General features: G+C 26.8%; 3 protein-coding genes and 1 long non-coding RNA gene across 9 annotated transcripts; 1 reads left to right on the forward strand and 3 right to left on the reverse strand.

Moving 5' to 3' along the window:
* Positions 1-99: 99 nt before the first annotated feature.
* On the reverse strand, positions 100-3,614 carry LOC105144558 (odorant receptor 13a-like). Of its 2 annotated transcripts, XM_087415997.1 has the most exons (8): positions 3,336-3,614; positions 2,728-3,000; positions 2,216-2,470; positions 2,002-2,140; positions 1,312-1,411; positions 1,005-1,130; positions 437-592; positions 100-320 (listed from the first exon to the last, which is right to left on the reverse strand). In XM_087415997.1, the coding sequence occupies exons 1-8, from the start codon at positions 3,364-3,366 to the stop codon at positions 267-269; spliced, it is 1,134 nt and encodes a 377-aa protein (XP_087272123.1). In that variant the 5' UTR covers positions 3,367-3,614; the 3' UTR covers positions 100-266. The 2 variants fall into 2 exon arrangements, with proteins under 2 accessions (XP_087272123.1, XP_087272114.1); XM_087415988.1 differs by having other exon boundaries at positions 2,002-2,470; positions 3,336-3,611.
* A 196-nt stretch (positions 3,615-3,810) lies between these two features.
* Positions 3,811-8,225, reverse strand: LOC147910461 (odorant receptor 13a-like). Its single transcript, XM_087416203.1, has 7 exons — positions 8,180-8,225; positions 7,717-7,983; positions 6,872-7,340; positions 6,387-6,486; positions 6,107-6,232; positions 4,745-4,900; positions 3,811-4,512 (listed from the first exon to the last, which is right to left on the reverse strand). Exons 1-7 carry the CDS (start codon positions 8,208-8,210, stop codon positions 4,459-4,461), a joined length of 1,203 nt encoding a protein of 400 aa, XP_087272329.1. The 5' UTR covers positions 8,211-8,225; the 3' UTR covers positions 3,811-4,458.
* Positions 8,226-10,042: 1,817 nt separating this feature from the next.
* Positions 10,043-15,320, reverse strand: LOC105144551 (odorant receptor 10-like). Of its 5 annotated transcripts, XM_087416063.1 has the most exons (8): positions 15,117-15,314; positions 14,478-14,744; positions 13,381-13,700; positions 13,232-13,284; positions 13,028-13,127; positions 12,826-12,951; positions 11,640-11,795; positions 10,043-10,230 (listed from the first exon to the last, which is right to left on the reverse strand). In XM_087416063.1, exons 1-8 carry the CDS (start codon positions 15,145-15,147, stop codon positions 10,177-10,179), a joined length of 1,107 nt encoding a protein of 368 aa, XP_087272189.1. In that variant the 5' UTR covers positions 15,148-15,314; the 3' UTR covers positions 10,043-10,176. The 5 variants fall into 5 exon arrangements, with proteins under 5 accessions (XP_087272189.1, XP_087272183.1, XP_087272175.1 ...); XM_087416057.1 differs by having other exon boundaries at positions 13,232-13,667; positions 15,117-15,320; XM_087416049.1 differs by having other exon boundaries at positions 13,232-13,700.
* A 222-nt stretch (positions 15,321-15,542) lies between these two features.
* LOC147910462 (uncharacterized) lies at positions 15,543-15,933 on the forward strand. Its single transcript, XR_015548316.1, has 2 exons — positions 15,543-15,624; positions 15,705-15,933. It is a non-coding gene; the product is annotated as an uncharacterized LOC147910462 (long non-coding RNA).
* The last annotated feature ends 12 nt before the right edge of the window (positions 15,934-15,945 follow it).

The raw sequence follows: 15,945 nt of genomic DNA on the forward strand, positions 1-15,945 counted from the left end.
AGATCTATATATGAATAAATATTAATTATTACATAAAAATTTTTAATAATGTATAATTAAGAGTATAAACATAAATATTGAAATAAATAACATAAAACATTTTAAACAATAAGAATTTTACTGGACTGTACATTTAAAAATAAACATTTTAAACATTTTACTTCTAAATATAAGTTGTATCATAATTATCTAATTAAAAATATTTTGCATTTATTTTTTTTTTTATCACAATCTAAAACAAATTATATGCTAATAATTTTCATGCTTTAACCTCGGTTTGCCAGCAAAAACGATATATAGCTAGCCGATGTTTTTAATAGCTGAAAAAGCAAGCTTTCATTTAGAAGATCCGTCAACAAGATTTCATACGCAAGACATATTTATTTTCTATGTCTATTTAAGACTATTAACTACTTATGCAATAAAAATATCTTACGCTACAAAAAGTAGTCATTGTTAATGGAATAATCTTTCCTGCAGTGAAACGAAAAGGTTCACTGGCTCGTGTCATCAATAAAATAAGACATCTCGCTTTTTTTGATTCTAGTTTGTACCATTCGAGATCATTCAAAGTACGGTATATTGCTTCGCACTTAACATGTAGATAAAAAATATATAAGACATAAATATCTGTGTTATTTTATACCAGATTATTTTCATAAATATTAATTAATTTTAATTCTTGTTTATAAAAGTTATAAAACATTCTTTATTGTAAAAAAGATAAATAGGTCTTCTTTTATAAGAAGATAAGAAAAATCAATTAAATTTTTTATCATATTTATGAAAATGACCTTACATGATTTTATAGATTAGTATACGTCATAAAATAAATAATAAAAAAATTATAACATATGTTTAAAATTATATAAAATTATATAAAAATAGTTGCCATTTAATTTTAAGAAATTCTTTTTAAACTAGTATAATATAGATTAATGATCGGCCATAACGCAAATTAAATTAATAATTAATTTATTTACAAATATAAATATGTATCTTACTTGCTCAGTTATGAGTTCTCCGGCCCCGCAGTAGAGAAAAGTATGTGTTAAAAGACTAGTAATACCAACAATTGCATATAATATTTGTGAAAAAGGAATACCACTAGTTTCATCGTCGGTAACAACCTATGAAATATACATTTTAAGTCATAAAAACAAATTAAGTTAAATAAACAATAAGATTATGATCACAATCATAAATAAAATATATGGCGCAGTTATATAATATACATTATAAACAAAGATATATAAGACATATATCTAAATATCTTAATATTTAAAGTAATACATCTTTTTTTGAACTTACAGTAAGCAACAGAAATCCGTACAGACAAAATACAATACCAAAATAAAATACTAATCCCAACATCATTAATGTGAATGTATCTTCGATCTTACTAGCAAATCTGCATTGTAAATATATGCAAATGGTCATATTTAATATATACATATATGTATATTATTAAAAAATAAACATTTAAAAATTATAAAAATAAAAAAATTGATATATATAAAAGATAATAATTAATAAAAAATTTTATGTAATTATATTATATAATATTACATCATGCAATTTTGTACCTGCGTCCTGTTGGTCAGCTGATTGAGTCCGATCAATATTATGCCCAATTGTGATCAATCAATACAATTGCTTGCGTGTATTATCGTTCTAACGAGCTTATATGTATTCTAACTGTTGTTTAATTACGTAGTGTTTTCTGGGTGCTTTTGTGTTTTATTAAGTTTTTTAACTACAAGTCCCCGTGTCTTTACTTTCGCGAGTGCGGGAGTGCTGTGTGTTTGCATCGCTGGCGTAACAATGTAAATGTGCTAAAAATGCGTGATATATGAAGACATTTGTATCATTATTATTATGTGCAAGAATGTACTACTGTTTCAAGATAAAATAAATGTGCAGAACTTAATTTTTCCGCAAGTTTTGTAAAATTTTATTTTGTGCATTATTCTATAGTTATAATTAAAACCTGTAAAAAACCTAATCAGTCGTAGATGAGCGATCACATTACTTCGTAAAGCATTATTAAAATCTTTACATGAGACCAAGTTGACCAATCGACTTCTGTAGTTCTCTAACTGGCCGCAGATGTGAAGAATTGTAAGTCCAAGGAAAGCATCTACTGATGTATATGTTACAGCTGCTAAGAAAATTGTTATAGCTTGAATGACAAGCGTGAGTTCAAATTGCGGACTCTTATCTGTGTCGTAGAAATAATATGTCTGTAGCGGTAACGGTTTATCCCGATCTGTGAGATTTGTTAAGCGTCTGAATGGTACGCCAAAACAAGGAAAAATGATGATCACAGTGAATGCTAGTATCATCAATACGTATCCGCAAATTACGATCAGCCGAGCAGTCCGCGCTCGCTTCATCATCACGTTCCTCTCTGTGTCAAGCTTCAATGTCACCCAATCTTCCGCCATCATCTTTATGATGGGTAAGAGAGCTTAGAAATACAAGATTGTTATCTGCATATACTATTGCAATAATATTAAATTGCTAATTTATGAAGTGAGAACAAAATTATTGATATATTATTATTAGGCATTTATTGTACTATTACTGGAAAAAAAAATGGAATCACATATAAATTCTGAATCACATATAATTTCTGTTTGATAGCTTGTACTATGTAAAAGATCAGGTGCAAAATAATTAGAAAGAAACTTAAAATTACATAAATAATTTAAATTTTAGACAAACCTGAACGTTTCCATCGCATAATAACAAGTTTTAATGAAACTATCATTAGAGGTAATGTAATTTGTAAGTTGTCTGTTACAAGTAGCATATTGCGACGAACTCGTACTAGAGAACATACGAGTGGAATACCAGAAATAAATGTTATTATAATGAAAATAATAACAACGCGAAGATCGGATGTGTAGTATTTATCTTTAACTACTTCATTTGTTTTAGGCCATAAACCGATCAGTTCCAATCCGAATCGATTTAATTCAATTGCCCACACAAAATCTAATAGAAATTCAATATTAAAGTTAAAATATTTAATAAAATGTGAATTAATATGTATAAAAATTGAGTTAAAAATTAATGAAACTATAAACCTTCTTTGAGAAAATTGATTAAAAAATGTCAAAACACAGATAAGTCAAAATCCTAAATAAATAACATTGAAAGGGTTTATTATATATATGTGAAAAGATATAATAATAGAGAATTGAAGTATAGTACAAATAATACAAATTAATTTTATCATATAATAATTTTTGTCTTAATTTAGCAAAACAAAAATTAAATTCTTACAAAAATAATTTCAGGATAAGTAAAAAACGTGATAAAAATCTAACCTCTGTAACCTTTATGTTCGGAGATATCCATGAAGACTAATACAGAAGACTTCGCTTCGTTTTCCGTGAAGGCTATTAGGAAAACTGCGCTTCAAGTTTTCTTAAACGAGAAGATTATTACGCATGCTCGCTACATAAGTGCAACAACCTAGTTGCCTCATCGAAGCAACATTAAATATTAAGAATGCTATCCCCAATTGATCACAGTTACTTGTTTTATAAAAAAACTTGACAAACATTCGAATAAAAAAGTGTTCGTCATAAAAAGCGTTCATGTCTAGTTTATGTCTAGTTTATTACGACGAGAGATGGAAAATATTCTGTCATAATTCTTTCTGTCGAGCTTGTCTTGAAAGTTTTTAGAAAACTTTAATACGTACATTATTTCTCATTTATTTCTAAAACTGTAATTGTGCTGTGTATCTACATACAATCCCATTAAAAGCACATTATTTCTCATTTATTTCTAAATGAGAAATAATGTGCTTTTAATGGGATTGTATGTAGATACACAGCACAATTACAGTTTAAACCTAATCGTTGTTATATTATCGTTATACGTTTCAAATATTAAATTGTAAAAATATATTTTATTATTGTAAACTAATTAAATGTAGTGTTGTAAAATATAAATACGGAACTACAACATAATATGAACCATAGAAATAACCATCTCTTGATAGTTATAGAAAGCTAATGCTTACTTATGAAATTTTACGTTATAATCATATTTTACATTTTGCTTTACTGACAATAACAAAATGAACAAATGTTATCTGTTGAATTTACCGTATAATTATCTACAAATATCGAGTAGATCCATATTGGATACTATTATATAGAATCTAGTTATTTTATTGTTTTATTAGGAAATAATTAATACAATGTCAATAATAATTTTTTTTACATTCAGTCACGCAAAATATGCGAATATTAAAGAATAATTCAAGCCAAAAGCATTTTTTCTAAATAAAAAGAATATAATTTGCAATAAATGATAAACATACCATACTTTATTTCTAATAATAGCTAAATATAATCATTATAGTTCCAAAATATTTTATTGAAAATACAATATTTTTTCTATTTATAGAATAAAAATATATTATTTTCAACACTATTTTCAACTTCCTTTTGCCAATAAAAACGATATATAGCCAGCCGACGTTTTTAAAAGCTGAAATAAGGCTTATTATTATTTGGATGTACTGTAGAAGAAAAAGAAAAATATTTACCCAAAAATAATCTTAATTGTATTTTTCTACTATATTTGTAATTATAACTTTTTTTTACATTTACGTTTTGATTAGTATTCTTAATCGAAGATATTAAATATATAAAAATAAATAGATTATATTTAATATGAAAAAGCATAAGTAAACTAAAAATTATTATTTATATAATCTTACACTACAAAATGTAGTCATCGTTAACGGAACAATTTTTCCTGCAGTGATGTGAAACGGTTCATTGGCTCGTATTATTAATAAAATAAGACTTCTCGCTTTTCTTGATTCCAATTTATACCATTCAAGATCACACACAGCACGATATAAAGCTGTACACTTAACAATAAAAAATATGTATATGTAACATATACTTAAATATAAGTTCATCATTATAGTACAAGTTATCACAAATAGTAATAAATGCAATAATATAAATTAAATAATTTTATTTTAATTAATTTTTTATTTTTATCGATATTTAAAGAAAAATTTAAAAAATTTAAATTATTAAAATGTTAATCATTAAATTAATAAAATAAGTAAACTTTATTTTATTAAAATATAATTAATGCTTATAAAAATATTATTTCATAAAAATATATACAAAAATACATGTAACAAATAAATCTTCAATAGCTTCTTAGCAAAATGACACATTTAAAGAAATATATGCAACTATAATACAATATACAAAAATTATATATTGTAATTATTGATCGCACATCTAGAAAAAAATTTCGTTGATTTTAAAGAAAAATTTTTTTTCTATACAGTTAAAGAAAAAATTTCTTTGATTTGAATGTCATTTCTTTTATTTAAACATTATTTTTCTTAATTAAATAAAAAAATTTATTAAAAATTTATTTTGATTTAAAGAAATTATATTAGAAATAACATTCAAATAAAAAAAATATTTTCTTTAATCGTATAGCAAAGAAATATTTCTTTGAATCGAAGAAACTTTTCTCTGGGTGCATAACGAAGTATAAAAAATTTTGCGTAACACAATTGCTATACATATGTTACAACGTTACATTTATATTATGTTTTTATGTAATATAATGTATTCTTATATGTATTCTTATATGTATACGCATTCTTATATACGAGTTATTCAGAAAGTAAGTTTCGTTTTTAAATTTTACTCCCGCAGTAGCGCGGTCGCGATGCGCATGCGTTTGTTAATTCACTGGCAAGGAATTGACACAATTTTCCATTATTGGTTTGTATTTAGTGTACACGTATTATAGTTTGTAGTTTGCGAAATGCAAACTTTCTTAAATATGAGGAACATTAATACGGCTGAATTTTACCTTCAAAGAAGCTGTTACTACGTGGTTTGCCTCGCAGGCAACAACTTTCTATGATAAAGGGATACAATGTTTGATGGCAACTCTGTAGAAAAATAGTGTAAGGTGTGTACTTTTAAAAGCACTAAAAATTTTCTGTAAGTAACGATTAAGCCGGAACTTACTTTTTGAATAACTCTCATATACATTTTTTTTTTATTTATGTATGTATCTGTATAAACGTATAACTTACTTGCCCTATTATAAGCTCTCCGGCACCACAATACAGAAACGTATGCGTCAATAAGATAAGAGCAGCAATTGCCATATAACATGCTTGTGCAACATTCGCATGATTTATATTTTGATCAGTAACTACCTGGATAATATATCTCGCTAATTAATAAAAAAAAATTGTCATACGTTAGACATATAATAACGTTAGACACATAGACTCAAGTAAGTTACATTGCATAAATTAAAATGTGTAAGAATTAAAACGTTTTCAATATATTTGTTTCACCAAAACTTACACTAACAAGTAAAAATCCGCATAGGCAAAATACGATACCAAAATAAATTACTAATCCAAGCATCATTAACGAAAATGTTTTTTCAATGTTATCAGCAAATCTAGAAATACAAAACAGAAAATTTAACGAAAATGTTAGTTTAAAGTTAAAAAAAAGTCTATACTTAAACATAGTTATACATTTAAAGATCAAACATAAATTCGTGCGATTTAATATAGTTTATTAAATTTATATTTAGCCATTTGCTAATTAAGAAATGATGTTAACAGTTTCTAGAAGTTACGATGCTTACAGATACTTATACTAGTAAAATTTATTGTTTATTAAAAATAAAAATAATAATTAAAAAAATTAATTTTTAATAAACCTGCAAGAAATGCTAATAAATATTATCAATTTAATATTAAAAATTAATATAGACACGCTGATAATTTCCACATTCCCTGATAATTTTCACATTCTATTTTTATAGTTAAAATTCACACCTGATGAGTCTTAAGTGATATACTATGCTGTTGTTCAGAGCTCGGTTGAAATTTTTGCACAAAATTAATTTGACTAAACGGCGTCTAAAATTCTCTAATTGACCACATATATGAAAGATCACGAGCCCAAGAAAAGCATCTACTGATGTATAAATTATACCTGCTAAAGAAATCGTTACGGCTTGAACAAGAAATGTCAACTCAAATTGCGGACTCTTATCTGTATCGTAGAAATAATACGTCTGCAGTGGTAGCGGTTTTTTCCGATCAGTAAGATTTGTTATGTGCCTTATTTGTATATCAAAGCAAGGAAAAATAATTAACATGATAAATGCAAATGACATTAAAACAAATCCAAAAATTATGAGTAATCGAGCCGATCGCGCTCGTTTTATCATCACATCTCTTTCTGTGTTTAATTTTAATGATATCCAATCTTCCGCCATCATATTGATAATGGATAAAAGAACTTGGAAATATATAAAAAAAGACAACATTAATAATATACAGGAATATCAAATTATTTATAATTAAGTATAACTATTTTTTAACTATCAAATTATTGAACCAAACACATTTGGTTCAAAACTCGGGAAGTTAACAAATAAATATAGCTAATCTTCTGAAATAAAAAGTATCAAGAATTTAATATTTTATTTCGGATAAGAAAAGAAAGAAAAAAGAAAGGAGAAACGATAGGAGAAATAATCACATGTAATATCTTATTTCTTTAATGTTATAATCTGTTATGCTTTATATAAATTATATTAATAATAATTTAATATAAAAATGAAATAGATAAGATTCAGTTAAATAGTTTCATCAAATTATATTATGACACGTACCTTTTCGTTTCCATCGTATAATAATAAATTTAAACAAAACCACTATAAGAGGTAATGTAATTCGTAAATTATCTATCATAAGTACCATGTCGCCCCAAACTCGTATAAGCGCCCATACAAGCGGTACACCAGAAACGAATATTACAGTAAAAATGAAACCCACGCAAATGTTAGATCCCAATTTTTTCTTAGAAATTTCGTCGGTTGAAGGCCACAAACCGATCAATTTCAAGCCTAAACGATGTAATTCAACTGCCCATACGAAATCTAAATTTTACAAAATAAACGATTTAGATAAAATAATTGTAAATTAATACATAAATTATAAAAAGACTAATTGTAACACAAGAGAGATAACAATAATGCGATGATAGAGATTTATACTATAAAATTATAATTAAATATATAGAACACGCGTCATAAAAATGGAATATATATACTTACATATAATATGGAATCATACCTCTATAATCTGAAGAGTTCGTAATGTTCATGCTGAAGACTAACTTGAAAAAGATCGTCCTGATCTTCCCACTATGTAATGTAAAACGATTATTGCGCATGCTTTCTATATAAGAGCAAGACACTGGTACCTTCGTTACGCTATATTAAATATTAAAAATGCTATCCCCAATTGATTACAGTTGTTGGTAAGGCAAAAAACTTTATAAGCGTACAGCAGGTCATAAAAATTGTTTATGTCTGGCAAGGGACAGAAAAAGTTTTGAACAAAAGAAGAAAAATATTGCTTCGCATTATACCATTGCATGATATAAGTTTATTGGAGATGGTTGATTTTGCCTACAAATCGATTGCCTACAGTATCATTTGCCTACATCACTTTTGCCGACAGTTCGTTTGCACACAAAAATTATTGCCTACAGCTTGATTGTCTACATGCACTTTTGCGCACAAAAAAAATTTTAGAAACGGAATAACTTTTGTCTACGTGTACTATTGTCTACATGTATTATTATCTACAGCTCGAGTGCCTACAAGCACTTTTGCGCACAAATACAAATTTTAGAAATGGAGTTACTTTTGCCTACATATATTATTGTCTGCATATATTATTGCCTGCAGCTCCATTGTCTACATGCACTTTGCGCACTTATCTTATTATCTTATTTTCATTTTTACGTAAAAATGAATTCTTAGTGCAAAAATGAAAATAACAGATACAACCTCAAATGGCCTTGATCTTAACAAATGTTATCCAGACATGATCCTGAACAACATCAAGAGGTTTTAGTCGTCGGTTAGACACCTTAGGTAATGCTAATGTCGGCTAATGTGATACTGTAACTTTCAAGCATCATAACTCGAAAAGTACTGAATAAAAAATAACTTTATTATAATGTTTTGGGAAGCTCTCGACATCGACTATTAGATTTTGGAATCAAAAAACAATGTGTGCTATTTTAAAAAATCGATGTAACCTTGACCTGATCTTGGCGACGCAATCTAGTAAATAGATTTTTTTTAACTCTACAACTTTTGCCTGAAATACTTTTCCATAAAACTTATATTTTTCGAGATATTCAGATGTTCCGACATTTTTGGGACACTTTGTATAAGTATATATACATATATATATATATATATATATTAAATTGACAAGAAAAAAAAAATCTTTTGAAAAAAGCGAAAGAAAAAAAAGCGTTCAAATGGGTTGTTACTCCCCTCAAATTATAAGTCTGTTCACCCAAAACAAGTAGCCAACTTATTTTTTAACTTATTATTTATGTATACTCTTTATTTATAATTTTGATTTTAATTCAGATTATACATATTTAGCTTTTCTAAGGGATTAGATATTATTGATGAATCGTTTTATATATGTAATCCGGACTATAAGAAAACAGCATTTTTATTAGATAACATTTAAAAAACGGTTTTTTGTTTATTAAAAAAAAATTTTCGTTAAATATAGTCGTCGTTATTTTTGTGATATAAATATAAATGACTTAATAACAGTCTAATTTCCATCAAATTATTTCTATGGATGGAAAGCAAATAATTTAAAAATAACAACAAATTATGAATACCGATTAAAAACTGCAGATTGAATATGCAAAAACTATTTATAAATAGGTTTAAAATATAAAAATTAAGTGTAAAATTCATTATTGAAAAAAAATGTAACTACCGTTACAAAAGAAAACACTGTTAGTAGTCCGATACAAAAAAAAGTAACTTGTATTAAGCTTGTAATGGTAATGTAACTAGTTATTTCTATTCCCTGATTATTTCTACAAAAAAGTTGATAATGTCATTATAAAAGGTTTAATAATATAATTAACAATATAATTAACAATAAACAATGAGCTATAAGAATCGTGAATACGAATTTTATTTTTGCTGTAATAACAATTAAATACTATTGTCTAACATTAATAATTATTTAGCTGTAAACACTTTTTTTTATTAATTACGAATATTAATATATCAGTATGATCTTCATCCTCGTTTTGTCAGTAAAAACGATATATAACCACATGATGTCTTTAGTATCTAAAAAGTTATTTTAAAAAGTTAGTTTTTGTTTAGACAAATAATAAAACAGTAAACAAATATTAACTAAAAAATATCTTGAAATAATCTTTTTATGTCTACATATACCATAAAAGTCAGAATATTGACTAACAATGATTACTTTATAATTTGCACATATAAATATTTTTTTAAGTTTAATACATAAATGCAAATAATAGCATATGTTATTATTACATGTACAATCAGTAAAACTGTAAAAATGAGAAGCACTTATAAATGACATTGACATTAATATATGTTGTCAAGATTATGATGCTGACTGACAATGAAACGAAATTTTTGTCATTTAGAAATTAGATTGAATTAGATTAGGAATATTGTGGGACAGGTGTAGGTTCCACATTTACTCTGATCATGCATGTTTTTTCCACGCAAAATTGATATGAAATAGTAAGTTTGTAGACCTTATTTTGCATGAAAATCAAAAACTCATGTGAATCAATGCAATTATAAACCTTGTTTTGCTTTAAAAAGTGAAATGTGAAATGGATCCTGTTTTGCTCTTAAAAAGTAATATATAATAAATTACAATGAATGAATTTGTTTTTTTGAAATTATAAATTTCATATTATCCATGTATCTATTAAAAGATTAACATATTAATTAAAAGTTTTGGCATAAATATTAACTATGTTTTATTATATCGTAATTATTAATTTTACTAAAATTGGTCTAAGTACTTCTCGAAACTTATCTTGTGAATTGAGTACCTTTTAATAAGATTTAAAATGATTAAAACGTTTTCAAGATCATTCAAGGTCATGACCTTGGCAACATATGTCAAGGTCATCAGTTCCATGATCTTCATTTTTATCCTTTAAAGTCTAAAACAGGTACAAGATCAATCAATACTTTGAATTTTATTATATATGTATTAAAATTAATGATGTAATATGTTCACTAAAATAAACATTTATATTTGCTAATTTTATTAAATTGATACAATAATTAAATGAAATTTTTATTTAAAAAGTCATAAGTGCACATACAGGGTATCCGATTGTAATTGCATCATCTCTCATGATAGATAAAGTGGATTAAATTGTAAAAGAAAAAGTCCTATACCATTTTGCAATTTTCGCAATAAATAACAAAAAGTTAATTGCTAATGATTGTCGAATAAGCATGCATTCACCCACATTATTACTAAATGCACGCGTGATTATTAAGTGTGTGAGGAGTTATTTACTACATGCAACAAGTATTCTAGGATACCCTGACACGATGTATACTATATGTGTGTATGTGTGCGTGCATGTGGAGAGAAATGAGAGAATAAAGAGAGAAGTTGCATATAAAAGTAAAACAGATTTCATTAAATAATAAAGGAGTAAAATTATTAACGAGAGAATTCTAAATAATCTTACGCTGCAAAAAGTAACCATTGTTAATGGAAAAATCTTTCCTGCAGTAAAACGAAAAGGATGTTTGGCTCGTATTATTAACAAAATAAAATTTCTCGCTTTTCTTGATTCCAACTTGTACCATTTAAGATCACACATCATACGATATACTGCATTACACTTGAATATAATTGTACATACATATAAGAAAACATATTAATGTCCATATGTATGTATATGTGTGTGTGTGTGTGTATGTGTGTGTGTGTGTGTGTGTGTGTCTCTCATTTTAATAAAAAGTATTTCTGGCAGGAACACGGATTGAAGTTCCGGATTAAATTTTTGGCCTGATTATGAATAAAGTCCGAAGCTATTCAACTTTCGATTTTAGTGTCGGTTCCAGTTCTCTCTGTAATAATGGAGACCGTCACAGGTATGTAAAAAAGCGAAAGTAAAAAGGATAGAAAAGGATTAAAATTTAAACCGTTTTGATAATTATTACTATAAAAGAACTAAAACAAAAAGTTGGATTTAGCCTCGGACTATGATCCGGCTCAAAATTTTCGGATCGAGACAGTCCCTAATTTCCAAAACTATTATTATAGTAATAATTAATTAAGACTAATTAAGTTCTTATTTTTTCAACGTAAAATGAATGTAGCGTTCCATATTCGGTCAAGATAAATCTTGATACCTAATAATATACTGTATAAACTTTTTGAATTTCTAGTTTAAACGAACTGTGCACCAGTTATTTGGAAGTCTTGAAACACAATCTAAACTGAAACTGGAGTTTCTTAATAATGTCAATTATAAATTGATAAGTAATTCAATATTATTGATATCAATATTCTTTAATGTACTGTAAATAATTTAATTTTTTATTATAAACTGTAAATTTAAATAATATTAGGTGTTGGAATTAATTCGTAGCGTTTTACAAGTGATGGGAAGTACTTTCATTAATGTATTTTTTAATGCTCATGTGAAATAAATAACATTCTTTCATTAAAAAACGCTACGAATTAATTCCAACACCTAATATATAATTTAAATAATATAAATTTAAATAATATATTTACATAATATATAATTAAATATCAATACTCGCCTTGACTGAACATACTGACTTAATGCATTTCTCAGTCTCTCTCTCTCATTTGTCATATAATATTATTCCTATCTTTTATCCAAATTAAATATGACTTACTTGATCCGTTACAAACTCTCCCGCTTCACAATAGAGAAAAGTATTCATCAATAAGAAAATAAGAAATAATATCGAGTAATATCCTTGCGCGATAACAGCTTTATTTATTTTTTTGTCAGAAAGTATCTGAAATTTTATAAATTATAAAAAATGTAATGCATGCATTAATATATTTTTTTATGTTTGTTTTACTAAAACTTACAATAGTAAATAAAAATCCACTTAAGCAAAATGCAATACAAAAATGTAACACTGATATCAACATCATTAAAGAGTATGTATTTTCGATATTATCGGCAAATCTGTAAAAATAAGAATATTTAAAACGATTATCACATTAATTTTCAATCATTTTTACAAATCAATTTTGTTAAATGTTATCTACGGTGACAATAAAAATTCATACCTGATAAGACGTAAATGGGTCGCCACAATGTTATTTAAAACTTTATTGAAATTCTTGCATGAAATCAAATTAATTAATCGACATCTAAAATTTTCTAACTGGCCACAAATGTGAAGAACCGTTAGTACTAGAAAAAAATCTACACATACATAAATGGTACCTCCTAATAAGGCCGTCAAAGTATGGATGAAAAATGTCAATTCAAATTGCGGACTTTCATCTGTATTGTAGAAATGATACGTCTTCAACGGTAACAGTTTGCGTACATCCGTGATATTCGCTACATACATAACTTGAATGCCATAACAAGGTAGAATGATGAGTGTGAGAACCGACATTACCACGAGAATATATCCAATCATCATAAGTAATCGCGCTGTTTGTGCTCGTTTTATCATCACATCTCTTTCTCCTTCCAGCTTGAATGTCATCCAATCTTCCGCCATCATACTTACAATTGACAAGAGAACTTAAAAATATAATTATATACGAGATCTGTCCTAAAAGTATTCGACCTCTGTGTATATCTTCGTCTCTGGGATTCTCTCTCTCTCTCTCTCTCTCTCTCTCTCTCTCTCTCTCTATCTATCTATCTATCTATCTTTATTCTAAAAACAGATTCAGTATTTAAGGGGTACCTTGAGGAGTACATCAATCGCGGACCCAACAACTTTAGTTGGCAATGGTACGCAGTTATGTGAGATTGTGAGCATCGCGCAAACTCCGAGCGTCGCGTTTTCACGAAATACTTGCTCATTCATCTCGCCTGATTTTTGGACTAAATACGGGATTGTTTAGCTTTGACAACATCTATATGTTCAGATATAACCCTGTATGACTTCTGGATATTTTCTAAATTGAAAAATCTGTTGAGAGCGAGAGAGAGAGAGAGAGAGAGAGAGAGAGAGAGAGAGAGAGAGAGAGAGAGGAAATGCCCAAAGACAGAGACATATCGAGAAGTCAATTAGATATTTCTGAGATTGATCTCGGATACATATAAAATTTAAATATTATTAAAAACATTAAAATAATAATAATGAATTATTTAAATATACTATTATTTACAAATTTTCGTAAAGAGAGAATCATACACGTTTTATATTTTATTTCCATATAAATTGCTATATAGGAATAAATACAATTTTTGATTTCTAATGTAATTTACAGTATGTTTGTAATTGTAACATAACGTGATTTAACAAATCTATGGAATATAATGCTAAATGTTTTATAATTATGGACATACCTGTTTGTTTCCGTCGAATGATAATGTATTTTATTGATATCATCAGCTGGGGCAACGTTGTATGTAAATTATCTATCACAAATATAAAATTACCCCAAACTTCGATAACCGCACATATCATCGGAATATTACAAACAAATATCATTAAAATAAAAACAATGCCAACCCAAATTTCTGGCCACAAACTTTTCTTAGTATATTTGTTCGAAGGCCATAAGCCCACGATTTTGAAACCTAAACGGTGTAGATTAACTGCCCACATGAAATCTAATAAATTTTTATAATTTATTACTTTTAATTTATAATTTTATACTATACTGAAGGGGATAAAAATTCGAGATCGAAACGGTTTATCGTTGAATTTTCTAAGAAATAACAAATTATTACATACTAAGAACTTGTGTTGGTTCGAAAAAAGATATTCACCATATTATATTGATTTATTCGTTCTGATCCTTGTTGTTACAACATTTAATTGAAAATAAATAAAGTTTTTATTGCTATAGTGTGTATTTTTAGTATTTGCTTAATAAACTGATAAATTAAATTTTTGATACGTGCGGCATATATGTATCGGATTATATTAATTAAATTAGATTAAACACGGATGATAAACGGAAAATATGTAACATGATATACCTCTGTATCCTGAAGATTTTGTAATATCCATATGGAAAATTAAAGTATGAAAAATGTCTCTTTCTTCCGACGATATAATGTAAAATGATTTTAGTACATATTTTCCATACAGCAACTCCACAGTTCTGACAAACGCTGCATTAAATATTAAGAACGCTATCTCCAATTACAGTTTCTGATATCATAAGAAAGACCTTATAAATGTTCAAGTTATAAAAATCGTTTATATCTAGTTTAATAAAATAAGAGATAAAAATATTGCATCGCATTATATGTTCGTCAAACTCGCTTAAAAAGTTTTTCGTCTGCTTTATATTGCTCCATTATGTATGCGTTCATTGCAAAACGAAATATAATGCCATTGCATCTTTAATGCAGCTTTTTATATTAGCCACAAAAATAATAGTAAAAAAGAAAATAGAAAGAAATAAGATGAAATTGCATATTATACGTATCTTTTAAATGTCTCTTTTAAAAATATTTTTTGTTGCAATAGACGTGAATAAAGGTAATATTATAGCTCAACTATAAGTGGATTATAATTCGTACTTTACAATTGCTCATGCATTTTCTGTGATAAAATTTCAGTGTTTAAGATTGCAATTTTATAAGGTATGGTAGTTTTCAAAGATCTGACAATATTCATTCAATAAAATAACAAATGTATATTATCCAATGTTTCTGTTCATTGAAAATAAGAGAGCCGAACAATTTTTTTCTAAAAATTAAAGTAAGTGATAAAACACATATAGATATAATAACGTAAGTACATTCATCTTGCCATATTTAATTGATAAAACGCAATTAAGACCAAAAATTTGTAAAACAT

The sequence above is a fragment of the Acromyrmex echinatior genome, chromosome 2 (genome assembly GCF_024713525.1).
Source record: "Acromyrmex echinatior isolate Ae372 chromosome 2, ASM2471352v2, whole genome shotgun sequence".
In the NCBI taxonomy this organism is placed as follows: Eukaryota; Metazoa; Arthropoda; class Insecta; order Hymenoptera; family Formicidae; genus Acromyrmex; species Acromyrmex echinatior.

What these genes read in the sequence shown, in the direction of transcription:
- LOC105144558 (XM_087415988.1), bottom strand. Translation starts at nt 3,366, where the DNA reads ATGGATATCTCCGAACATAAAGGTTACAGAG. An exon ending in CGAACATAAAGGTTACAGAG is followed by an intron (nt 3,001 to 3,335) that starts GTTAGATTTTTA and finishes AATTTCTATTAG; the next exon opens with ATTTTGTGTGGGCAATTGAA. An exon ending in TATGCGATGGAAACGTTCAG is followed by an intron (nt 2,471 to 2,727) that starts GTTTGTCTAAAA and finishes TGTATTTCTAAG; the next exon opens with CTCTCTTACCCATCATAAAG.
- LOC147910461 (XM_087416203.1), bottom strand. Translation starts at nt 8,210, where the DNA reads ATGAACATTACGAACTCTTCAGATTATAGAG. An exon ending in TATACGATGGAAACGAAAAG is followed by an intron (nt 7,341 to 7,716) that starts GTACGTGTCATA and finishes TATATTTCCAAG; the next exon opens with TTCTTTTATCCATTATCAAT. An exon ending in TATCACTTAAGACTCATCAG is followed by an intron (nt 6,487 to 6,871) that starts GTGTGAATTTTA and finishes TTGTATTTCTAG; the next exon opens with ATTTGCTGATAACATTGAAA.
- LOC105144551 (XM_087416049.1), bottom strand. Translation starts at nt 15,147, where the DNA reads ATGGATATTACAAAATCTTCAGGATACAGAG. An exon ending in ACCCATTTACGTCTTATCAG is followed by an intron (nt 13,128 to 13,231) that starts GTATGAATTTTT and finishes TTATTTTTACAG; the next exon opens with ATTTGCCGATAATATCGAAA. An exon ending in GAGAGTTTGTAACGGATCAA is followed by an intron (nt 11,796 to 12,825) that starts GTAAGTCATATT and finishes ATTATATTCAAG; the next exon opens with TGTAATGCAGTATATCGTAT.